This window comes from Varanus komodoensis, unplaced genomic scaffold (assembly GCF_004798865.1).
Source record: "Varanus komodoensis strain SLA01 unplaced genomic scaffold, ASM479886v1 scaffold10, whole genome shotgun sequence".
NCBI classification, from domain to species: Eukaryota; Metazoa; Chordata; class Lepidosauria; order Squamata; family Varanidae; genus Varanus; species Varanus komodoensis.
Genome location: NW_025335269.1, coordinates 13,300,103 through 13,326,077, shown reverse-complemented (window position 1 = coordinate 13,326,077; position 25,975 = coordinate 13,300,103). Strand labels below are relative to the sequence as shown.

Below are 25,975 nucleotides of genomic sequence, written 5' to 3'. Positions count from 1 at the left end.
GCATAGGGTTTTTGCAGACAAGCCATGCTGACCACTCATGGCTTGTTCTAGATTCTAGAAGATATCTTACCTATGATGGATCATGAAGTCATCTGAACCTGGAAGATCTGCTTTGCTGTGGTTTATTGAAAAGTACCACTGAGTCTTTGGATTACAGCAGCCTCTTGCAAACAATCTTGCTTCCCCAAGTCAACCTATACTGTGCCACGGCATCTTGTGCTCTTCCTCCATGATCTCTTCCCCAGCCTCTTGTTGTCTTTAGCCATTTCACCTGTCCATGAAGTGTTTTTTTTCTTGCCCATCTGAGCCAATGTGTTGTACTCTGCACAGCAAGATTAAAGAATCTACCAATTTCTGCTGTGTCCTTAAGTTGCTCTTCTTCCTTCTCCTCCACAGAAATATTCTAAAGGAATATCCTATATTTGATTGAAAAAGCATTACACACAGCCATTTGAGACTTCATATTAGACATTCCCTTAATGTGGTGCTGTGTGTAAAATTACTTCACATTTATGTAACAGATAGGTACTGATATTAATACTTACTACATTTTTGGTGAAATGTTCCCACTGTTGGTAGCTGATTCATTGTAGCTACTGGAACCCTATGCTAGCTTCCTACATATGGTCCTTCCTGTGAGAGACAGCTAGTTTCAGTATTTCAGCAGTTGTAGTCTGCAAACATGGTTTTCTAGAGGGTTTTTATTTTTTATGTTTTTTGCTTCCCATATGGGACCATGAATCCCTGTGAGGATGCCAACTATGCTTCTAAGAAACAGTTGGCCCACAATGCATCTGGGACCCTGGCTGAGTCAGAGGAGAAAAAAAAACTGGATATGAGAATTCAGGTGTGTTTCTAGAGTGAGCCACACTCCTAGATCTTTGGATAAGCCAAGATGTTTAGGAGTACCTCCAGAGTACCAGCATAATAGTCTGTTTGCTTGGTTTTCCGTGCAGATGTTACTATGGGCCAATTCTCACACCCCTGTGCTCAATGAGATTTCCTTGTCTAATGCAGCAAAGGCAGGATGGAGGGTGAACAAAAGAGACTTTGCTGAACTGCTGTAGTGGAACTGCAAAACAAACTGTTACCTGGAAAGGCAGAGAGAAGAGTAAGATGTTTAAGGAGCAAGAGCCATTTCAAAGTGGGAAGGAGGGAAGAAGGAGACTGGATGAACAAAAGAAGCAGCATGGGCAGGTGAATAGAGCACTGTGCTAATTAAAAAACACCAAAGAGCTTTGAAAGGTCACAGCTTTTATTAGAAATAGAGGCAGGTATCAGCAGGCACAGGATTGAAGAGAAATAGGAAATCTTTGTTGGGACCCAGCAAAGGCAAAACATGCAGTGGACTAATAATGAAAAGGCTCCTAATAATTGTGGAGAATTGTGGTTGTGGATTCCACTGCATAGGTGCTGGAAAATGTGCTGGTGCTGACTGGAGGACTTCGGGGAATGGAGGAGTGAACAACCCACTCTGTATAGCTTATTTGCAGGGTGGCTTAGTATGATGTGTGGATCTATCCAGTAAAAGAAAGAATGATGTCCTCTAAAGTTAAACTAACTAGATACGAAATTATTTTATTTCCCCTTCTAGGAGCTTTTTACCTTGTTTTTGAATATATGGATCATGATCTGATGGGGCTTCTGGAATCGGGCTTGGTACATTTTGATGAAAGTCATATTAAATCTTTCATGAGACAGTTGATGGAAGGTTTGGATTACTGCCATAAGAAGAATTTCTTGCATAGAGATATCAAATGTTCCAACATCTTACTCAATAACAGGTATGCATCCAGTTTTCTATATCGGTTAGCGATAAGATATATATTGAAAAATAACTTCATTTGCACCAGATAACAGGTAAATGTAAAGATTGTAATATTTCTGTTTAAGAAAGTATATATCACTTAAAAAATGTGGCTTGTGTTGTTTGAGTGACTTAAGTGGTCATTTGCTGTTGGCATACCAAGTAACTAGTATAAACAGAGGATTGGACCCACATGTAGTCATTTGGAGTAGATTCTCTCAAGTCAATCAGATGAGTTACTATGTTTTATTGATTTAATGAGCCTATTCTTAAGTATAAATCTGCATCCAGCCCATGGGGCATGTGTGTGCCTGAGCAGAGATTGGTAATAGGTTTTTTTAGGAAACTAGTCAGTGTAACCTAACACAGTTAATCTGTATTTGAATTCTGAACGTTTGTGTTTTATATGTATCAATTGAGCTATGCTAAGCAACTGCCAAAACAAATACCATGGTTATTTTAGCTTTCTTGCTACTGCAGCACACTTTCTGGGCATGTTTATTAACCATTATAGTTAAACAGAACTTCCTTGTTCAGGGGCAGTATACCTTTGAACCACAGATGCTGGGGACAGTTATCTTCATGTACTTTCAGATTTATCAGCTATATCTGCAAGGCCCCTTGGTGTAACAGCTTGTTGGACTGCATAGTCCAGCAAAGGTTGCTTCTATATGTTTATGTTTTTAGTTCACACACAGCCTGGACATTACACAGGCAGTCAGCTGGAGGAATGAGCCTTAAGACCTTCTGTGGGTATAATTCTAATGAATACAGGGGGATATTATGTGTGTATAAGGTCTCCCATGCAGTGCATCTGCTACAGTGAAAGAAAAGCCTCCTTCTGCGTGGATGTGATCCTGAGCATTAGAAGGTGGAGTAGTGGAACTTTGTTTTCCATTCACATGGAATGCTCTATATTTTGAACAAATTGGGGTATGCATCTGCAGCTAGATCAGTGGTTCTGCTTTTTAAAAATAGCTGCATGCAGTGAGGTCCTTTGTGTTTTGGCATGCTTAGAGTAGTGGTTCTACACCAACAGTACTCTTACTGTTTAGTCAGTAACACTTCTGGAGGTTTGGGCCTGTATTTATGTTTGTGGCTGTTTCTGCAAGGAAGTAAAGCTGATTTTGTTCTGTCATACTTCGAGGCATTAACCCTCTTCCTTATGTATTTCTGTTAGTTTGCTACTATTTTTGATGGTATAACTAATGTATTTAATTGCTTTATACATGGTTTTAGTGGTGCACTAGATCATTTGGAACTTAAGATTGAAAAAAATATAAGTTTCATAAATTGAAGGCACTCTTGTCATACTGTAATAAGTACAAGTCTCTTTTAAGGCCTAAGTTAATGCCATAACATAAAAGTAAATAATAACAAACACTGACCTTTAAAATGATGAGATATCTGTGCACATAACCACCAAGCAGTGATGCTCAAAAGATTTTGCATCATTTAAATTACTTAGAACCAGACAGAATATAACATAGTTTATTCTTTAAGTTATTTAAAGCTGTGTAAAATCTTTACTCTTTCCACTAGAGGGCAGATCAAACTTGCAGATTTTGGGCTTGCTCGGTTGTATAGCTCGGAGGAGAGGTAAGTCTAATATTAACCAAAATTTACATTTGGGAAGTGTTCTGGGAAATATAAACAAGATATAAAACACATGTGAAGCTTTGTAAAATTCACTTAAATAAATGTACCTGGAAGTACTTTTGGTACTTTTTTCCAAATATATAAGGCTTTGCTTATATATGTGATTTTTTTAATGGTATGAATTGAATTTAGAGTGAAAGAATTCTTAGCTGTATTCTTAACTTGTGTATGCGTGCACACGTGCACACAGACACAGAAGGTTGAATTCAGATTGAGTTGTACTCAAATGTAGATCCTTTGAAAATGGGACTACAGACCCATATTTAGTTATGACAAGCCCATATTGAATTGTACTGTATAATCCTGTCTCTGTTTTCATAGCTTAATGTTAGTATCTGTACATTTAAAATATGTTAATATAATTTCTCAAAATATCACTTCAGAAAGAAACAACCTAAAGTTATACAATTAAAAACGTATTCAGTCTTGCTAAAATCTTTGATTCCTGTATAATTTAAATGAATGCCATTATTCCTTGATTTTTGATTCTACGGTTGTTTTAGCTCAGTGACCAGCTCTCAGTGAGGCAGTAAATCCTTTTCTATACTGTACTGCAATGCTTTTAGCTTGCTGGTAGTGGTGGGGAAGCTCCCATAATGGAATAACCTTTTGCTCAGAAAGAGCTCCTGCTTATGGCCAGTTCTGCTCCAACATGGACTGAGATGGCTGCCTTAAGCAGCAGATAATGAGAGCTAGTGAACTGTGGATGACAGAATTCTGTGTGCATTATGGTCTGCCCTTGGCTGTTAAACTGACCTGTGGCTCTTGGGGGTGGTAAATCACTCTGATCTAAGTGTTGATGTAAGGTTCCATTGTTAGTCTAGCTTTCTGCTGGTCCTTACCTGCTCCTGTGTAGGGGTAAATTATGCAGGCATATGTGGGCATGCACATGAACTGCAACCCCAAGATGCTGGGAAAGGGACTTATGTGTATGCCCACATAGCCACCCACACCTTAGCTCTACTTGGTGAGCAAGCAATTACCTGCATAGGCTTCTGTACATGGACCTAGTGCAGGGTGGGAAGCATCATATTGTAGCATCATTCCAGGTAGCTGTCTGTGTCCACTGTAGAGCCTGGGAAAATTCTCTGACTATTTTTCCAAATTTCTTTACAGAAAAGTAGAACTTTGCGGGAACAGTGTTTTATACAACAGAACTTGTATAAAACACTTTTTAAAGGAATGAAACAGTTGCCTTTTAAGTCAAATTGTGCGGTGTGAAGGTCTTAAGATTATCTACATGTTCTTATGCATGTGTACACATAAATAACATTCAGATTCAAAAAGTATTAATGATGAAACTGGAATATAGGAAGCTGCTTTAGGCTGAGTGGATCTCCTAACTGAACCTTGCAGTAAGTCAGGCTGCCAAAACAACCCATAGTGTGCTTGACTGATGATTAAATTCACCTTTGGGTTGCCCTCCTTTTCACTCTCAGACCTTGCTGTGGGTATCTGAGGAGTCTCCACAGCAGGACCAACTTGTTTTCTGCCCTGCTGTCATGAATGTAAGCCATTTTTTGCTTGTTGAACTGTTCCCCATCTTTATCCTTGCTTTTTCCTTTTTTCCTGGCCATTGTGAATGGTGATATCTGAAGCCAGTGATAGCCCATCAGAAGGATCAAGCAGCACATTGCAAAGACTTTCACTGGCCATCTTTAAAAATGTGCCCTAATGTTGATTTTTTTGGCCATTTTATTACACTTTTATTTTTGTGGAAGCATGCTGTTCTGTCGGTCTGAAAATGGGAAGGTTTGCCTGGGCATTTACTTGGGAGGATACCAACAGTATATAGTGACCCAGGGCATTCCAAATAGTTTTTTAATACTGCTTTGATGTGACAATCATCAAAGGGCAACCCATCAGGCCAAAGCAAAGCTGATTTTTTTAAGAGTAGGTAGGTGACTCCCCCCCCCCCTTGCAAAGTGATTATCAGGGTTTTAAGTAATCACCCATAAGTCTCAGTATCCCCAAATGTTCTACCTATTCCTGAAATTCCTGGTGCCTGGGAGATAGAAAAGGGTATTTTTGCTAATACTTGTATTTCACAGCTGTCAGAAGTGGGAGTTTCCTTGAACATGGGGATTTAGGCAGGATGTGTTGGATAAGGAGTATCCTGATTTCATGTGCCTGCTTCTCTGTCCAGGCAGATCTGTCCGGATGCTAGGGCACTTGCAGTAATGCTGTAAATGGCAGTGGTCCAGATAGGTTTTTCCACTCATGCCAACTGCCTTACTTGCTGTCCTATGTAATCCACAGAGGCATCTGTTGTCTAAATTGAGATGACTTGATACCCCATCATGGATTGACCAACTCCTGCAACAGTCCATGCATTTTCAGAGCTGCTTGTTTGAAGGAAACAAACAAACAAACCAAGACAACTTGCAGGAAGTAGTCTGGGTTTACATGACTAGCTACCCCTGCTGGGTTGCTGTGTCAAGCAATCCAGGTCACTGACTCCGACCACTGGTCCATCTAGCCCTGTACTGGCAACGCTTAGTTGCAGCAGCTCCCCAGATTTTCAGGGAGCAGTTTTTCCAGCCTTACCTGGAACTGATTACTAGTCCTGTGATCCTACATATACAGTCTGTAATATTTATCCAGCAATGGATTTACTACCTTAATGAAAGTTGGGTCACTGATTCCTGAATTTCTGATACCTGAAACACATCCTTTTCTAAATGTAAGAGTGAAACATTCCTCTAATTTTGAGGTACCTTTCATTCTGATGCTGCACTAAAAGTTATTCAAAAAATATGAGATGTGGAGGTGTACCAGTAGTCCCACATACATCCCTGGTTTGTCTGTTCTGAACTTGCTTCCTGAAGGAGCAATGACATACCGGGTTGCAATGGTGCAATTGTCCCTGATGCAGAGATGAATCAGAATAACCCACTGCCAGGGAAGGTTGATTGGAAAAAATTGAGGCCAGAGCTAAAGATGGCTTACCACCTTCTGAGTGCACAGATGCATTTACTTACTTGCATTGGCACAATAGCAGTGAACTAATCCAATATTTACCATCACTCTTGTGCATATCTTTTAAACCATGAAATAACTCACTGCTTAGCATAGCTAGTGTCTGATGCTTAGCTGCCACTGTTCTTATCATTCTTATCAGCCATTTATTGATGAATGAATGAAAATTCTGCTCCCCTGCAATTGAAGGTAGCATGTATAGGTTTTGCATCCATTGAGAAAAGTCTGCTTAGTTTTAGCAAAGCTGCTGTGGCATATTTAGTTTTCTATTTTGCAGTTACTGGTATATTTGTTTTTAAATCATATTGTATAAACCGCCACAGTTCTGTGTTTTAAAACAACCCCACCATATTTTCAATGGTCAAGAGATCTTTTTTTACCTTATCCAAAAGCAGTTTCTAATATAAACGTAACAGTAATAGGCTCTGGCGATTTGCTATTTTCATTTGTTACCAGTTAAGGCATGTAACATTTCAGTTTCATTTCTGTTTATGCCGTTGATAATGGATTTTAGAATGGGTCTCTAACCCTAACAGCACCACCAATAAGTGGCAATAGAATATAAAAGATCCTATTAAGAAATTTGTGTGTTCCATAGGCAAAATTGGGTATTGTGTAACTGGAGGAAACTAAGAAGATCATTGTGCAATTTAATAAATCAGATCATGGGAAAGAAATCTGCAATTGTAGTGAAGAGTACATTGCTTTTAGTTTTCCTTTCTTGCTGCTTTTGTTCTTGTTGAAGGGGACCAGGAATGCTACAGGATTCTTTATTTCATTTGTGTAGTAATGTTTGGAATTATTATGCTTTAGTTACTCAGTTTGAGAGAAAATTAAAATTTGTGCGTTTTATTTTCAGTCGACCATATACCAACAAAGTTATTACTTTATGGTACCGTCCTCCTGAACTGTTGCTAGGAGAAGAACGATACACACCTGCTATTGATGTCTGGAGCTGTGGGTAAGGCTTTTGCTACAAGCAAAAAATTGTGCATCAAGAATATTTTTCAAGAAATGGCATTGATAAAGTTGTGTGCTCTTTTTTCAGATGCATACTGGGTGAACTTTTTACTAAAAAACCAATATTTCAAGCAAATCAGGAACTTGCTCAGCTGGAACTGATAAGGTTAGTTTTAGCACTGAGTCTGTGAGAATTGGGATGAAAGTATAAATCTAAGTGTCACCAATTTTGTGACACTCAAAAATATGCAACTTGGATTTATTTGCAGTTATGAAATAGAACTTATCTTCTGTTGAAGGGAATACATCATATCATAACACACTCCCCACCACTGTCAGTACAGAAAACAAGAAATTCACAGGGCTTTTCAAAACTGGGGGAAACCTTGCATTGTTAGAGGCAGCTTTTTATTTAATTGGACCTGGGCTGGTTTCCTCTTCTGTATGCTATCTGTTTACAATGGGGTAAGTACGGTTTCCTTTCTCTGACTGATGCATATTTTGGAAGATACATGCAGCTGCAGCATTCTAACAGTGAAATGAATTCTGGACTGCCCCTCCCCCTTCCCCCACACTTTCCAGTAGTCCTCAGGTCACAGAAGATCTCAATCTATGTTTTTAAGTACAGTGTTGAATTACAAAATAGAGAAGAATGTTGGTCTTCATCCTGTTTTCTCATGATGTTTAAGTTTGGGCTGACCACTAGATGGCACTAGAGCAAGTCTTTAAAAGTGAGAGCTGGAGTAGTGGTTTTTGTGTTTTCAGAACTAGGAATGGGAGAGAAATACATTCAACTTGCATTTTTATACAACATTACTGCATTTGCACTAGCCAGACCTGTACATAAACTAGAATGTAGTAAAACACTGATATCCACATTTCTGCAATAAAGTATACCAAAAAGTGAACCAAAATGCATATAGAATACAAAATTGTATACAAAAAATGTTTATCTTTCAGACAAGCGCAAGAGCACTTACAGAAAAAATTGCCTGCATACATCAAGAAAATTGTATAGTGAGAATGCATGTAATTTTAAAAATGTACATAACATGCATATATTTTGAGACATATGCAAAAATATGTGTTGTTCATATAGACTGGAAGAAAATCCAAACTAATGTTCAAATGGAACAGAATGAAGTGAATTTTAAGAAAATAGTCCATTCCTATTGAAAAGAGCTTGTGTTCTCTTCTGAAAATAGATCTAATTCATCTCTTCTTCCTTACCCTGATCAGGCATGTTTTGATCCTAAATTGGAAGAAAATAAACTTGTAGCTTGGTTGTGGACCCTAGTTTTAGTAGGCCCAAAATGAAAGTAGTCTTCTCATGGGACTTTTCTACTATCCACATTAAGTTTTGTCTTTCATTTTCTCTTCAGTTGTCTTATTTGTCTTACTTTATGCTAAGGTATGCTGTCTTCATCAAGTTCATATTTGAAGTAATAGTTTTTAGTTAACCTACTCACCTTTCTAGCTATATGCATTCATTCTCTTGATTTTGATACTTTCTTACAGTCGTATATGTGGAAGTCCTTGTCCTGCAGTATGGCCTGATGTGATCAAATTGGCTTATTTCAACACCATGAAACCAAAGAAGCAGTATCGACGGAGACTGAGGGAAGAATTTGCTTTGTAAGGAGTGAGCTATTTCATTCTTTGGTTTTCTTTTTAATGGATTACTTTGATCCACAATTCGATTTTTGTGACAGTCTTAATATTCCCTTCCTTGATCTACATATAGCAAAATTAATGATAGGTATACACTACTAACATTCATTTCATTTCATTTCATTTCATTTCATTTCATTTCATTTCATTGTACGCCACCCCATAGCCCATTGGCTCTCTGGGTGGCTTACAGTAGAACAACAAAAAAAAGAAAGCAACATTTAACTGTTAGCAATAAAAAATCAAAGCAAACCTTAGTACAATTATATAAAATATAATACAATACATAAAATCAATACATAATGCAATATAATATGTAATACAATGCATAATATCAATAATAGTAAGCTATAGTTATATTCCCCTCCTTCAGATGAAGCACAGTTACCCATCAGTACAGTTGAAGAAACACAGCCACACAGTGCCATGTGGGTCACACCCACATATAACAGGGTAACTCAGAGGGCTCACAATGAAGGGCCTGGTCTCCAAGGCCCCACCCAAGAGGTGTACCCAGTGCCTCTTCATGGTTTTTGCAATCACATATATTGGCGTGGGCAACGGCTAGGTGTCTGAGGAGTTGCTTTGCCCTTTTCTACCCCTGCTGCTGAAATGTGTTCGCACAGCAGCAAAAAAGTCGCAATTTTGCGTCAAAAGATTACATACAGATTGTGGACAAATTTGATAATGGCAGGGTGGCCGAAGCCACAAAGAAAATGTGGGGTGCATGTCACCCATACACCACGAGTTGCCCACCCATGTCATATATGGATTATCTGTGTAGTGTTCAACAGAGGGAACATATGGTATTCTAGCCAGGAAGCTGATATTTGTGTATCTCCCAAAGAAGAGATTTTTTTAAACTATCCAGGACGCTTCAGAAACTTGCGAAATGTTACTCAGTGATGTGGCTTGCTCAACTTGCTGGACTCATTGGAAGCTGAGTTTGTTCTGGATAAGCTGCAGCAAGTGCTGGATGATTGCCAGGCAATCTTGTTAATATGCAACCCCTAGTGGGAACTGTCATTTGGGTGAAGCCAGCCATCAAGGGGAGAGGGTTAAAAAACCTTTGCAGAACCTCAGTGAGCAAGCTGTGTCATACAAACTGGGCTGATTATTTCACACAGAGTTTTGTATTCATCTGGCTTCACTTTTAATCCATACCTTTGGCTGTTCTGTGCACAATGTTAGTGTATCAGTCTGTTTGCTCATCTGTAGCATGCTGATACTACAGATAGGGAAGGTAAGCTAGGCACAGGAAATGCCATGCAGGTGGGTTCTTTTGGCATTGTGTTAATTGAGCCCAACATAGCTGGACACATTAGGGTAAAACACTTCTCCCTGACATCTGTGTGGAAAATAATTAAATTGTCTGAACCTTCATCTGTAACTTTAATGTGTACTAAGGGACAGATTTATCACCTGATGTGCTGTAAATTAGAATGAAGCTGTTTTCTTGTGTTAATTCTGAACATGCTCTTCCTAACTAGCTTAATTTTGATGAAAAATATTGATGACATCATCCTCATGGTATTACTTTGTCTGTCTTCTTGGCAGTATTCCCCCAGCTGCATTAGACCTTTTTGATTATATGCTTGCTCTGGATCCCAGTAAACGCTGTACAGCAGAACAGGCACTTCAGTGTGAGTTTCTGCGAGATGTGGACCCTTCCAAGATGCCTCCACCAGAGTAAGTCCTTTTTGATTGAACTTATCTGGTACAAAACCCAGATTTGAATACTTCTGTTCTATCAGCAGAGGCCACTTTATACACAATGCATTCAGTTTTTGTGTATGTGGGGTCTAGTATAGAACATAGTGCAAATATGTTACACAAGCATACTCTTGGTAATTTCTTAAAATTATATCGAATGGCTGGCATTATGTTGCTTTGCAACACACGAAACTTGAAGTTAAATCTACTGTACGAGTATCACTTGTAAACTGAACAAGTGACATTTATTCCAGATAAGAATAAATATGAGTTCAGTATTCACTGTATATATCCTCCACTGATTAATTTTACTTTATACATCATAGAACATTTAAATTGTCTACTAACTATGTGTCTTCTTTGTAAATGTCTTGTATACCCACCAATATGTTTAATGAATCAGTTGTTGATATCCCAAAAGGATTAATTTTCTAATTTCCATCAGTTAAATTTTGTGTGTTCTGATAAACATAAAGCCAAACTAGACATGTAAGTATTGGGGGTCTCTTTGTCAGTTTTTATTTTACTACTTAGTATCTCCATAATCTACTTTGAAGACATTTCTATTGCTTCAGTACTGCTGCACCAGCAACTGTGCTAGTATGTACAATGTGGATTGCTGTGCAAGTGTAACAACCAAACCATGTTGTGCCATGGCTATGCCTTGTTGCAGGATTGTTATTCCGGTACTTCAGTATTTATCGTGTTTAGAAATCTGATTTCTAAAAATGCCCAGTAATCTCTGAATGTACCCAAGTAATGTACCCTTGGTAGGACTGTGTTCTGCTCAGTTGGTGCTTACTAGTTAGGCTGTATGTGAAGTTGTTGCCTTTCCACACCCCTAATATATGGAAGCTGTGTCATTATCGTTAGGCTACTTAGACCTTACAAATATAAATTCTATGGCTTCAGTACACCTTGTGATCCTACTGCCTTGTGTACCGCTGACATCCAAAAATGCCATTGTGGTATAACCTATTACAAATCTTCCTCTTCCCAGTGAGTTCTTCAGCACAGAGTATCTTTCAAAGAGCTCATCCTCATTTATAAGATTTAAATCAGGGGTCCTCAAACTTTTTAAACAGGGGACCAGTTCACTGTCCCACAGATTGTTGCGGGGCCGGACTATAGTTTGAAAAAAATATGAATGAATTCCTATGCACACTGCACATTAAAAATTAATTAAAATAACTTTTAAAAATAATTAAAATTAATCAAAATTGAAAATAATTATTTTTTTAAAAAATTAAATTTTTAAAAAATAATTAAAAATAAAAACTAATAAAAAAATAAAAAATGTTTGTTCTGCTTGCTTGAGCTGCAGCAGAAGCCCAAGTTGAGGAGGGGAAGAGCATGTCCATATTCAAGGGACATAGCTACAATGGCCACAATTGTGCGGTGTGGGGGAGGAGATGGGTGTGATCGCGCTCATGCAGGGAAGACAGTGCGATCACGGCCATCTCCCCCCCCCCCCCCCGCATGATCGCAATCGCCTTCCCTGCATGAGCATGCCTGCAGTCTCGGTCGTATCCCTACCCCCCACAAATGATTGTGCAGGGAAGGCAGGCGTGATCACGGGCATGCTTGTGTAGGGAAGGTCGGTGTGATCGCAACCATACCCCCCTCCCCCAGGCACGACTGCGAACACTTCTCTACTTTCCCTGCACGAGTGCAACCACAATCGTGGCCATCTCCCCACTGAGTATGCTTGTGCCGGAGAAATCGTTTTCTCCGAGCGAGTCTAAAAGCTCTGAGGGGAGCTGCATATCCAGACTAGCATGGTGGGCCGGATACGGCCTGCGGGCTGTAGTTTGAGGACCCATGATTTAAATGGTACCATTCAAAAATATGCTCCTTCTACACCTACTGGAAAAAGAACTAAGTCGAAAAGATTAATATTTGCAAATGTGTGTTTATAGGTACTTCTTGCCACACTCTTAACTTTCTTTTGTTTAAAATAACCATGGTTCTTCTGGCTCTCCTGGGGTTTCATGGCCAATCATATGATGGTTTCCTGGCTTTTGTGCATCCCCCGATATACACACACTCTCTCTAAAATGTACAAATACCTCTCCTGACTGACTTCCTGCAGTGAGAGCTTTAAGCTAAAAGATGCTGGTATTTTGGGCACATTCAATTTCTGTTTTGCCTTGCCCACCACTGGTCTTGAATAGTAGAAGTGCATCACCTCTTACTGCTGTGAAACCCCCTAGCAGCAAGTGTTTTCCTGTGCTGAACAGCTGTACTTCTTTACTTTTTCAGCCTTCCGCTATGGCAGGATTGCCATGAGCTGTGGAGTAAGAAGCGCAGAAGACAAAAACAGATGGGCATGACAGATGACACAGCTAAAATTCCAAGGAAGGATTTATCGTTAGGGTTGGATGATAGCAGAGCCAACACCCCTCAGGGCCTGCAGACATCTTCTCAACTGAAAATACAAGGCAATTCTAACATGGCACTTGGTCAGTAATTTCTCATTTTAAAAACGCACTGTGCACTCATTTGCCAAATATCTGTATAGGATTATATAATTGAAGTTCTGAAATGTTATGTAACTGTTTTACTGGAGGTAACTGATTGGCCTACGTTTAGTTGTGTTCTGCTTAGTATAGTACTGCTGTCAGAGGCATATGGCTATGTCTCATTGATTTTAGATAATTTTTTTTCAGAACTGGAGCACCTCTGAAGAACAAAGAGGGGGAAAGAGTTTATGTCACAGTCCAAAGAGCTACGATTGGAGTATGCACATGTTTGCATATTCTAAAGCCAGATGCTGTGAGCAGAGCAAAGGAAGTACAGTGGTACCTTGGCTCACTAATGCCTTAGTTCACTACCAAATCAGGTCGCAAAGAGAAATTTCTGAAAAATTTTGCCTCAGGTCGTGAACTCTGCATCAGGTGATGATTGCGATCCCGCCCATCTCCCCTCCCCCAGAGCACACCCGCGATCGCACCCATCTGTGGCCATGATCACGGTCATGCTCGTGCAGGGTTGGCGGCGTGATCGCGGTCGTGCTGTGCTGGGGAGACGTCCGTGCTCGGGGTGGGGAGATGGCCGTGATCGTTGTTGTTCTTTGTCACTTTGCTTCAAATTTTTGATTAAAAAAATAGTTACAGAACGGATTAACCTTATTTACATTGAACCTGATGGAGAAATTTGACTTGGCTCACGATCAGAGTCCTGGAATGGATTAAGTTCATGAGGCTAGGTACCACTGTATTGAAACTGTTGACAGCCAGCCTGGGAAACAAGGGCTGCTGACAGTCTGAGAAATGTCTTGTCCCTCCTTCTTGCCACTGTCAGGTTGTTTTTGCTTGATGTGCACATTCTGTTCTGGCAAAGAGAGGTGGTCACCTGGAAGCAGCAACTTCTTGGAATCTGTATGCCTTTCATTCTAACTTTTATGCAACAGCTAAAGATGGGATGTGCAACTGAAAAGTCAGGATGCTCATTTTGTAGACATGCAGGCCTTAATATGTTGGTTGAGGATTGATCACATTTTGAATAATTTCATCATATATTGGGGTGTACCATGTTTTTGTTCAATACAAAAATAGATTTTCATCTCAGATTTTTTGCTCTTAGCTTAGTTGAACCAAGTGCATGCTGAGACTTCTCATATTGCAACTATTTATTCTGCACTATAGTCCCCATCATTACCTGTTTATGCTTGCCTACCCCAGCATACATAAATATTAACCTTACACTGTTAACATTGTTTCTTCTCATCCCAAAGATATCTTTTTACATTTTTGATCACCTGTAAAAAATCTGAAATTAAAGTACAAATTGATTGCTGATGGTTGAGTCACTCTGAGCACTCAGTTCTTTTTGTTCTTAGACATAAACCCAAAGTATAAAGTGGTATTAGGTATATTCCAAAGAACATGAGATATTACTCAACAAAAACTATTAGAATTTTCTCCCCTGCATTTTGAGTTTCAGAAATTTACTATGTATTTACTATGTTTGCTTCTCTTCCGCCTTGAACTCACTGCATTTTGCTACAGCCTCATTAAAGAGAGGTCATGAAAAGTACAGTTTTGTGAATCCTCCTCAATACCTTTAATTGTGATTCAGGTTTCATTTAGCGTTAAACTGGTTTCAAATACTTTTTCACAATTTTTTACAATTAACATCATGGTTCAGATATCTTGAAAATCTTGAAGCAGTGTGTGCAAATAATTCCTAATTATTTCTTGAAATTTCTGTTATGGTTAAGGACATCAAAGATGGGATGCATGTTTTTGCAACCAAAAGTAGAAAATGGTGGAAGAAGTAACCCATTCAAACATGTTTCTTTTCATTCTGAGTACACACAATAGAATCCATTTTCATGGCATTTTGACATTCTGTTTATACATTTTTTTCCACATGCAATCTGCAAAATTATTTCAGCTTTCTTGTCAAAAGCCCACATTGGCTGTAAAAGGATCTTTAGACCTGGTTTATACAGTCACCTGTGTTTATGTGATCATAAACCAGCTATGGTGAGCTTCAGGCTCATGCTTCAGATGGAAAGGAGTGAATGCTTCTGTTTTCACTTTAAAACAATTCTATGAGATTGGTTGCAAGATGGAAATGTGGTTTGTTCTAAAGTGAAAGGAGAAACGTTCACTCCCCTCTGAGGAGGTGGAAGAGGCTTATGATGATCACCTCAGCCATTGACTAGGCTATCAGAACCAGGCCATGGTCTGTTCACCTTTGCTTTTGAGCTTGAGTATGATCATACTAATCACCCTTTTTCTTGGTTTTTATTGTCTTCAGTGAAAGGAGGCAGCAGTCAGTCACTAAATCAAAATGAAGTCGCCATTCTTCTAAACCTGCTCCAGTCTAAAACTAGTATTAATATGGCACAATTTGCTCAAGTGCTGAACATTAAGGTGAATCCTGAGACTGAGCAACAGCTGAATAAAATAAGCCTTCCAGCTGGCATTTTGGAAGCAGGAGAAAAACAGCCTGAACAGCCGCCGCCACCACCACAGCAGCCGCCGCCGCCGCCACCACCACCACATAAGGCACCACTGCCTCCCTCACCGGATCAGGAGCCCTTGAAACAAGCAGCGCCCCCTCAGCCTTCTGTACAAACTGTTCCGTTGTCCCAAAAAGCTGACACTGAGGTTACCCAAGCAGCTGTGCAGAGCGCATTTACTGTTTTGCTTTCTCAGTTATTAAAGGCTCAGCAACAGAAACAGAAAGAAATCATCTTAGAAGAAAAGGAGAATGGATCAGGAAATGAAATGCCATTACATACCAGGCAACCTCCAGAGCCAACTACACCTGCATCCAGCAACTGGGAAGATGCAGAATCCCCAGCATCCATTTATCCCCATCTTATCAAATCACTGTATGCATGTGCAGGTAGGAGTCTTTAATAGTGCGAGAATTTCATTTAGACATGTTGGAAGTGTGCATTGCTTGAGAACAGTATGTTGTTGATTCAAGAATGCCTGTTGAAATGTTGTGTTAGAGTACTACATTATGTAATGAAGATTTGCTTATATTTACATACATCTTTCTGATGGGTTCTTTTGATTCTTAGTAAAGATGAGTCTTCCTCAACCTGGTGCCTCCAAATCTTTTGGACTTCAGAGTCCCATGCATTCCAGCCACAATGACCTACAGTTAGAAATTGCAGGAAGATGTAGTCCAAAATAGCTGGAGGGTATCTGGTTGGGGAAAGCTGCTATATCAGTAGAAAACTGGTCCTAGCCACATATGCATTACAAATTGAGGCAGGAATCCAGAGAGGTGTTTGCTATTCCAAGGTATCATAAACAGCTTTTCTCGCTTGCCTTACTTTAAAAAATTGCTTGGTATCTGGCATGGTTACTGTTCAAGAAAACATCCTGTAAGTATTCAGAAAGATACTTAGTTCATCATCTGGGTATAGTCTATCGTATCCTTGTAAATGAAGACTAATATTGCATATTCTATAACAAGGAATACAAGTTAGTTAGCAGTATCATAAAATTATTTTGTATAAATTTTCTGGCTAGATAATTAATGAGGGACACTCATCACTTATTTTGTAGATACTGTATTTTAGAGGATTGATGTGACCCAAGTTAGTTGGATTTAGAACACTGCTCATGCAACAGGGCTGTCCTGGTATCTCTTCAAGCTGTTACTGAGGGTCAGTGGCCTTTCTTGATCAGTGTGAGAAGGGGCACTGGAGGCTGCAGTGGGATGAGAAAACGGAAGAAATTTGGCAGGGCTGCTTTTGCATAAGCAGAAATGTTTTTGATTCAGGTTTTTCAATGCTTGATAATTATTGTTTGAGTAATTTCTGGTTACAGATCTCACTCTAAATAATTTAATAATCAATTTAGGGCAAGATGACTTGGTCAGGCAACCTGAGATGAGACCTCAAACACCAGAAGAACGGCCTCGCATCTTGCCCCCAGACCAGCGGCCTCCTGAGCCACCAGAACCCCCACCTGTCACTGAAGAAGACCTTGATTATCGGACAGCGAATCAACACTTGTCTTCAGTTAGTAGCTCTTCAGGGATGGATCCTCATGCTGGAGTGAAAGCAGCTCTTCTACAGCTGCTTGCTCATCACCAGGCTCAGACAGCTGAGAAACCAGCAACATCTAGTGTGGATTTCCAGTCAAGGGACTCCTTTGTAGCAGGTCCAGACTACAAGGAGAGTTTTGCATCTTCTACATTCGCTTCTGCCCACTACAGCAGTAGTGATGGAATAGGAAGTGGCTCATCTGGGACATTAGAAAGGGGAAACTTCATTGGAAATTCTGATGTTCAACCTTTGGAGAACTACAATACTGCTTCATCTCATTCTAGTGCTGCCCCTCCACCTCCTGCCTTTTCAGAACCATTTCATAGCTCAGTAACTGGTTATGGAGACATTTACCTCAACGCTGGTCCCATGCTATTTAGTGGTGATAAGGACCACAGATTTGAATATAGCCATGGTCCCATCACAGTTCTGGGTAACAGTGGTGATACATCCACAGGGTCTGGGTCTGAAAGTACTCATACTTTGTCCACAAAGATGCAGAACTATAGCTATGGGAGTAATTTACAAGAACCTCCTGGCACTGTTGGCCACATGCATGGACAAACTTGGACTTCCCCTGCCCAGGGACCTGGATACTCACAAGGGTACAGGGGACACATTAGCACATCAACAGTCAGAGGACGAGGCAGAGGATTGCCATATTGAGCATCTATTTTGTTTTTTCCCTCAGGCACATCATTTTTACCTGGAAAGACTTTGTAGCTGTGATTTTGAAGCAGCAATCCAACAGACTTGAATAATGTTAATTCAACAGCTTTATTTTTATGTGGAAAAGGGTCTTGCATACAATAGGAAATTGCTTACAGTTCATGCTGTTCTGAGAACCAGATAATTGATTGTACATCTTTGCAAATTCTAGCTATAAATTTTATATTTTGGCAGTTTTAAGTCAATGCTAAATTTAGGGACATCAGCTTTTTATGGCACACTGTCAGATCTCAACTATGCACACACTTGTGCTTTTTTGTAAGTTTGGACCAACTTTTATGTAAAAAAATTTTACAACAATCAAAGCAGGGCACTGATTTATTTGGTATTTCTTTTTACAAAACTATCTTCAGTCAAAAAGTCACTGTCAGTCTTTGCACTGCTTTCAGTGTTATCTGTGGAAGGTGTTCTTTGTGCTCATTTCAGACAATAAAACACAGTCTTTCTTGATACTACAGTTTTATACATATTTGGGCATTGATTTGAATTACTTTCAAAGTCATTCTTCTAGTAAAATATCCTGTCCATCTTCTCAGTGTTTGTATAAAAAAACTGTTTTACTTGAATGGTAAGTGCCTTAACGATGTAAGCTTAAGGTCTGAAGAACATTTCATTAAATTCAAGGCTTGTTTGAAGGTACTTTGTAGTTTGATACAAAGATTTAATATTTACACTACATAGATAGTAACTTATGGACAAATAGGATACATGGCATTGTTATGGATTCTCATGCTGTTAGATGAGTCAGATTAAGAAACACTTAACTTTCTTTTCCTCTAAATTATAACCACCCCCACATCAAATTAAGTGAAGTAAAATGAGAATGTATGGACAGTAATGAAGGTAGGTTTCCTTCAATTTTCTGTAAGAGCTCTTAAATTCCTTTACCAAATAAAACTTAGTGTCCTGTTTTATTCAAAACAGTCTTTTTATTTAAAAATGGTGTAGCATTATATCAATTTACAAGAATTAGTTTGTGTTAGAAAAGTGACACATGCTTTTTTCCACGTTATTGCTGCAGAATGTAACCAGAGTTACATAATCAGCATTTAATGCAACAAAAACTTAAAACAGTTGAAATTTCTGGAAATGGACTGTGCCAACCAAATCTGTATTAAACTATTCCTCTAACTTGCTACATGATTTCAAGCTGTGTTTGAATAATTTCACCATACATTCATTCTAAAAGCAAAAAAAAAAGGTTACCTGTAAATTCAGGCTTTAAAGAGTATGCTTTTTAGCAGTACAGTTTGTCCTATGAGAAGGGACTATGCCCCTCCCCTACAGAGACAGGGCCCAGCCTATGTTTTCCATGTACTGAAATGTTTTAAAATGACCATATTGGAAAAACAGTTCCCAACTGATTATCCAGTTGACAAGCTAGTGCACATGTAGCTATTTTCTACACATGTCATGTTTCTATTAAGTAAATTACAAATGTAGTCTTGTCAGCTGTGACTTGAATCTTTTAAAAGTGAACCTATCATTGCTTCAATTTTTTGATCTTGATTTGAGTGGATATTGCATTTGTAGGGTGTCAAATTTGTTGGAACTCCCCTGTAAATACGGCATTGGTCATCTTCAGTATCATTTAGAGAATCCTGACTGAAAATAAAAGCCCTTAAACTGGAAGACAACATCTTGTGATCTTAACAGCTTGTGTTGACATTTCAGCTAGAGGATCCTGGGTTGGAACAGATTTTCCTGAGTAAATCATTTTAGTAAAGACCCCCACTCAAAAGTAAACACCCTTCAGTAAAAGCTGCTTACTAAAACCTTAGTAATTTCTTTCCTACACCAATCCCACAGACAATTTGCATTCATATACAAAGTAGAGAATTAAAGAATGGCTACAGTTCAGTGTTCAGTTTGCACATTTGGATGCTTTTACACTGAGGCTCTCCAGATTTCATTTTCTGATTGCAATTCCTGGTTCTGTGTTGAAGGCCACTTCAGAAGGCTTCTTGGTTTTGAACTGACTTTCCTAGCAGCACAAGGTCTATAGTAGGTCTCAAATTAAGCAGCTCTTGCTTTTTATTTTTTAATTCCACAACATATATCCATCTCGCAGAGAATCTATATTGATGCTTAGAATAATGTCTCAAGTTACTCTTAAAATTTTTTCTTTCCATAAATCTGGACTAAGGTCAGCCTCCTCACAAAGAATTCTGTGTTCTTTTGAACTCCTTGCAACAAATCTATTGAAAACTCAGCAGAGTTACCTCTGCTGCACTCAGCAGTCTCCTAGAGGTGCTTCTAAGGATTTCAGTTTTGGAATAGAGAAATATGTATCTTCAAAGCTAAATATGGTAAGAGCTCTATATACAAGCTGCATGGTTTGATCCATGGCTGGTAAAGTTATCTAGTCAAAAGTGTATTCCAGAGCCCATCAAGAGATTAAAAATCTTAAGGCAGGTAAGTGAAATAATTGTGTAAGGCAAATGTTAAAATCATAAATACAAGGAAGCCATTTTTTCCTGTTCCAGGTAAATGCCTTCAAGACAACAGGCACCTGAAATTCGGCAATTTCTCTGACAGCTTTACAGTGGAATGATTCTAATGACATTTTGTTAGGCCTATGTATTAAAAACAATGTAAAAATCCTTAGTCTTAATCTAACAGTGCATTCTTTCAGGGACAAGACCAAGTGGCAAATTATAAACTAAGATAGTATGCCATTTTCATCAGTGTAAATTCCACAGTTTACTATTAAATCTTGAGAAGTAGATAAATAAGGGTTTCCCCCCAAAAAGTAACTACTTTTAGAATGGTGGTGGAGAGCCAGAGACCCAGGGACCAAGGAGGGCCTTCCTAGGATCCCAGTTTGGTCCTTTCTGATTCTCCAGATGGCCATGATGCTTTCCTCTGGCACCATCGTCTCTTCAAACTACAGTCTTCAAACCATTTTTGATAGTTTCCCAGTTTTCCTGCAGTTTGTGGCTTTGGAGTTGTATTTTCAGCCCTGCACCCTGTGTCTTAGCTCTCCATGTCTCCCACAACAGATTTTCCAAATTGAATTCTGCCTTTGCCTTAAATGAAAAAGGTCTCCCATTCCTATCACAGACTATTAAACCAATTCAGGCTATTTTCAACAACTGGCTCAGATTGGCCCACTTTTGAGCTCTCTTCCCTTCTACGCTCAAGCAGTAAGGCCTGAAAGAGAACGTTCACCCCAGGGCTTGCTTTTTTATATTCATATGCCAGAATTCTTGTCTCATCTCTTTATAGATACATTGAAATCAATAGGACTTTAGTCATGACTTTGTTATTAAGTCTGGATCAAACTCAGTGGCTTGGATTCAGGGTCGTCTTGTAGACATTCCTTCCCCTGAGACTTCTGTTCCACTGAAGCAACTGTGCTCAAGTTACAAAGGAGGAAACTCTTTTTGCCAACTGCCCCTTTCCCTTGAAGTCTCACATGCCCTTGAAAATCTGCCCACAAGATCTTTCAGAAAAACACAGAATGTGATGCTGGGTAAGGAAGAAATTGGTGAAGGCTCTATCTTCTTCACAATGGCCAATGTGTGTTGAATGCAAGGCATACTCCTATTGGTAGGGAAAAAAGATGAATCCAATCCATAATATTACTTTATGATTTCAATTATACTGCGCTAGAAAACACCACCAGCAATTTGCACTAGAAAAATGTTATACACTCAGCTTCAGCCAAAGGGAACGAAAATTGTTAGATAAGAAAAACTGAGTAAAACAGCAACTTACAACACTTCTTGTAAATGCTACTGTTTGAACTAGTATACACATATAAAAAGTCCAATATCTCTGTCCTGGATGGGAGTGTCATGTGTATCCTTGTGTCACTGAAGGAGGCCTAAGAGACTGGTGTCTTAAGTCAAAGGCTGGATTTCTTAATAGGACATTAAAACAGATGATTCCGTAAAGCTAGGTACAAATATTTGAACAAACACTGGCCACATAATGTCTGGCAGAATCACCACACAAGTGAGCAGAAGGCTACTAACAGCGCAATCCTATTTATATCCACTCAGACATAAGTGCCACTGGGTTCCATGGGACTTATTCCCAGGTAAGTGTGAATACAATTGCAGCCTAAAGGATTAAACATGCAAAATAGAGAAAATGAGAGAAACTGGTGAATTCTTGACAATGTTGTGCTTAAATGTTAACAAGATTTCTACACAAATGGTAACTTTCCAGCTTTCTTGCTGTTTACTAAAGAGTTATCTGTACAGATGTACTGAGTTGATGTGTAAATAAATAAATAAAAAGTTTACATTCTTTATTTGATTTGTACCCTGCCTCTTCACAAACAAAACAGTGCTGTCATAAGTTGAAAAGTGCAATACAAATTTGGTTAAAACAGTAATAAAATGCATCTGTGAAGCACAACAATAATAAAAAGGTACCCAGCTAAACAGACTGGCTTATGTGCCAAAGGACTACTTATAAAAATGCTCATTTGGTCCATAGCTTGGGAGCACATACCAAATGTACCTCCAAAGGCAGCAGTACCAGTACTGACTGAAGTGCCCCCCACCCCCCGAGATCTTAAAACCCAGGCATGATCATGTGGGAGAGTATTTAGCCCAGTCTTGAGTCTTATAAATTTTTATAAGTTGTAGCTCACACTTTTGAATTATACCTAGAAATAGACTGGTAGCTATTGAAGCTGTTGTGCCAAGAGGGTTTGTGCTGTAACTGGTTCCAGTCAACAGCCTGGCTGCAGCTTTCTGGGCTTGTGGAAATTTCAAAACAACTTCAAAAGGCAGCCCCACACAGTATGTTACTACAGTCCAAACTTCTGAGGGCAACTCTTCTAGGGACACCTCAACTTAAGATCTAAGCCAAATTCTACAAAAAAGCTTATGATCAGATGTTTTTGAAACTAGACATCTTATACATTACCCCAAGAGTGTCCCATTGAGCTCACTGGAACTTTTGACTTAGACATAGGCTGTAGATTAGCAAATTCAAATAAATAAATACTCTTGTGCAGTCAGAAACCCATTGCGCTTTTGCTAAAATTAATCTGAAAATATTTAAAAAGAAAATTGCACACTGGGTTCATTGACGTCTAGTATAACAGATCTGACAAGCAAATACCATACCACAACTTCCTTACAATGTGAAAGCTTTGGGCTGCCTTCATCTTCCCCAAATTAATCTATGTCCTGCAGAACAATGATAGAAGTGAAAAAGGTCAACATGGTCAACAACATTACATACTAGTCTCACAACATCCTTAAACCCTTATGTTCCCTTGGTGTTTCAGCGCCAGGGTATCAACCATAACAATGTTTAATAAGAGATGCATTCCAATTCTTAAGATCACTCACTTGCATAGGTTATCTAATAAGGTACGTTTTATCCATGGCAATGGACAGTATATAGTTAATTGATATTTTCTTCATAACAACTTTTCTGGAATTAATGTCTTTTTAGGCAAGGTTCCACTTTTTAGTTAGCTATCAAGATGTCTTTTGAGTGGTCTGGCATGTCACTCTAGTCATAACTTTCTGTAGATGCACCACAAGCCTTATTCTGGTTGTGGTCATATTTTTGGGAAGAGGTTCTATCCCAGAAATCAGTGTGGTACTGAGTATACCACACAGGATCTGCTCTTGTAAAAAATGTAAAATTACAACCTAGTGAAAACTTCACTTCCAGAGGAACATTCAAACTGTTGTGTTTCTTTTCCACTTTTTGCAGGCCAGTTTATAACAAACAACATGCAAAGGCTCCACTAAATTTCAGCTGGTCTAGCTGAGTTTTACAATAATGGGGATGTTCAAGCTTCATTACTGAAAATGTCTGAGTTCTACGAGGCTCACACAGTTCCATGTTCCTGAACTCCTAGAAAAGGGAGAGCACCCTTAGGACAAAAGAAAAGGCTATCTGTTGGTGAGGGTAACGTGGACTCGTGAACAAAAATTAACCCGGCTTATTTTGGGGATGACATATATGTATTGTTGCTTTACAATGTGAATTTTCACAGTATGTCAAGTACTTCATATTTACAGGAGTTAAAATATTTTGCAAAGATAAGCTCCTCACAAGTATTAGTAGATACTACAAAAAGTACCACTTGAAATTTTTTTTTTCTTAACAGAAAGTCAGTATCTAGCATGCTTCTTCTGGGCACTAGCATCCATCCACTGTTCTCATTTTCTAGGTGAACTGCTGTTCCTTGTCTTCTATTTGCAGCACTGAAGATTTTGGAATTTTAAATAGAAACACTGGACAAAGTTGAACAAATTATTTAAGTTTCATCGGCAGCATCAGGTTTTATGTACCTGGCTGGTCAAATTGAATTTTTCAAGCTCTGCCACATCATGCCTGAAAAGACATTCAGAAATAAAGTCCTAATCAAATTTCCCCATTCTCCCAGACCATAGGAACCCCTCCTTTTACCCCTCTGAGGCTGATATTGAGGCAGCTGGTACAGTTCTTGGAATGCATTGCAAGGTGTCAGCTCTCTGTTTGGAGCATAAAATACAAGCCATCCTATAGTCCCTGAAATGATTGCCCAGGGATCACAGGATAGCTCACTTACTCTTATAGCAGTACAAGAGAATAACCCCAGTTAGTTTCATGGCTAATTACATGGCCCTGATATTACACAATGCATCAAATTAAAACAGTGGGTACTGACTATAACCATACTGATATTTAGTATGTAGAAATGACTCTTGAAAGCACTGAGTTATCAACAGGTACAATGACTTTGCTACACTGCTGTAAAAGAACAAGGCAAATGGTTAGCTAAATTTGAGGGTAGGATGGCCAGTAATTACAGTTGGCAGCTATTTAGGAGTGTTTTGAAATACTTTCATTTGATACAAATAAGCAGTGTTAGACCAACTTATACCAAATGATTAAATAATAGATCTAAATTATTTCAATGCAGTTTTCCCTGTTGAATTTATCTGTTCCTTAAGCATGCATATAGTATGTTTGAAGACAGGGACATAAGCTATTATGTGTTATTAACCCCCCCACCCACCCACACCTAGATGTAAATTAAACAGAACCGCTGTACAAGCTCTGAGATTCATCCAAAACCTCTGCTGTTTATGGAACTCACATGCCTTCTGCACTGCATAACTGTGTTGGTGAATGGTGTTAAGTAATTCATGCAAGCTCCCTTTGGAGATTAACAAGTTGTTCTAAGTATAATGATCCATTACACCGGGGGGGGGGGGGGGGGCTGGGGAGGCAAAGAGACTCCTACTTTGTCAAACTCCCTGAATTACTACATGACAGTGTTGGTATCTGGAAAGTTCTGGACACATTCCAAATAAAATTGTGTATGCTTTGCCATTGTTTCATTACAATCTGTTTTCTTTAAGGATAATTTAATTCAAGAGAGATAGTATAACTGATTTTAAAATAAATACAAACTGTAGCAGTTTAACTAACAAAACAGTTAAATTTTTTAAATACTAGTGAAGGAAGATCCAGTTCTAATGAGTGTGAAATCCCAAGTGGCTTACAATTACATGTATTATTTACATTGGTTGCCTTTTAGTTTCCAGGTCCAATTCAAGGTGCTAGTTCTGGCCTTTAAAGCCCCAAATCATTTGAGATCACATTATCTGAAGAAGGACAGCCTGCCTAAGAATTCAGATCAACATTGGAAATCCTACTCGCTGGTTAACCAACAAGAGCCATTACACAGGTGAAACCAGGACATGGTTTTCTCTACATATGAGACTTTGTCCCTAGCCAGATAATATGGTCTCATCACTGCAGGATTTTTAATAGCAACAACCACCAGAAGTCACATTTATTCCAGTCGGCACTTTGTACTTAAAATTTATTCGCTGCTGCTATTCGTGCATTTTACTTTTCTGTTAACCACCCTCTAACAGAAAGGTTCCTCTGAAAGCAAGTAAAACATCTTCAACATAAATGTAATTGCAAAGGGAAGCATGTATTAAATGGGGCCAGATGAATAC

The 25,975-nt window shown here is 38.9% G+C and overlaps 1 protein-coding gene across 1 annotated transcript in view; it reads left to right on the top strand.

Moving 5' to 3' along the window:
- The window catches only part of CDK13 (cyclin dependent kinase 13), a 46,983-nt gene extending 27,308 nt beyond the window's left edge, over nucleotides 1-19,675 (top strand). The window contains exons 6-14 of the mRNA XM_044419125.1: nucleotides 1,595-1,784; nucleotides 3,350-3,406; nucleotides 7,305-7,406; nucleotides 7,494-7,571; nucleotides 8,924-9,040; nucleotides 10,634-10,765; nucleotides 13,052-13,251; nucleotides 15,557-16,150; nucleotides 17,122-19,675. Coding sequence (XP_044275060.1) covers nucleotides 1,595-1,784; nucleotides 3,350-3,406; nucleotides 7,305-7,406; nucleotides 7,494-7,571; nucleotides 8,924-9,040; nucleotides 10,634-10,765; nucleotides 13,052-13,251; nucleotides 15,557-16,150; nucleotides 17,122-17,975 — 2,324 coding nt within the window. The 3' untranslated portion in view covers nucleotides 17,976-19,675. The remainder of the gene's footprint in view (nucleotides 1-1,594; nucleotides 1,785-3,349; nucleotides 3,407-7,304; nucleotides 7,407-7,493; nucleotides 7,572-8,923; nucleotides 9,041-10,633; nucleotides 10,766-13,051; nucleotides 13,252-15,556; nucleotides 16,151-17,121) is intronic.
- Nucleotides 19,676-25,975: the final 6,300 nt, after the last annotated feature.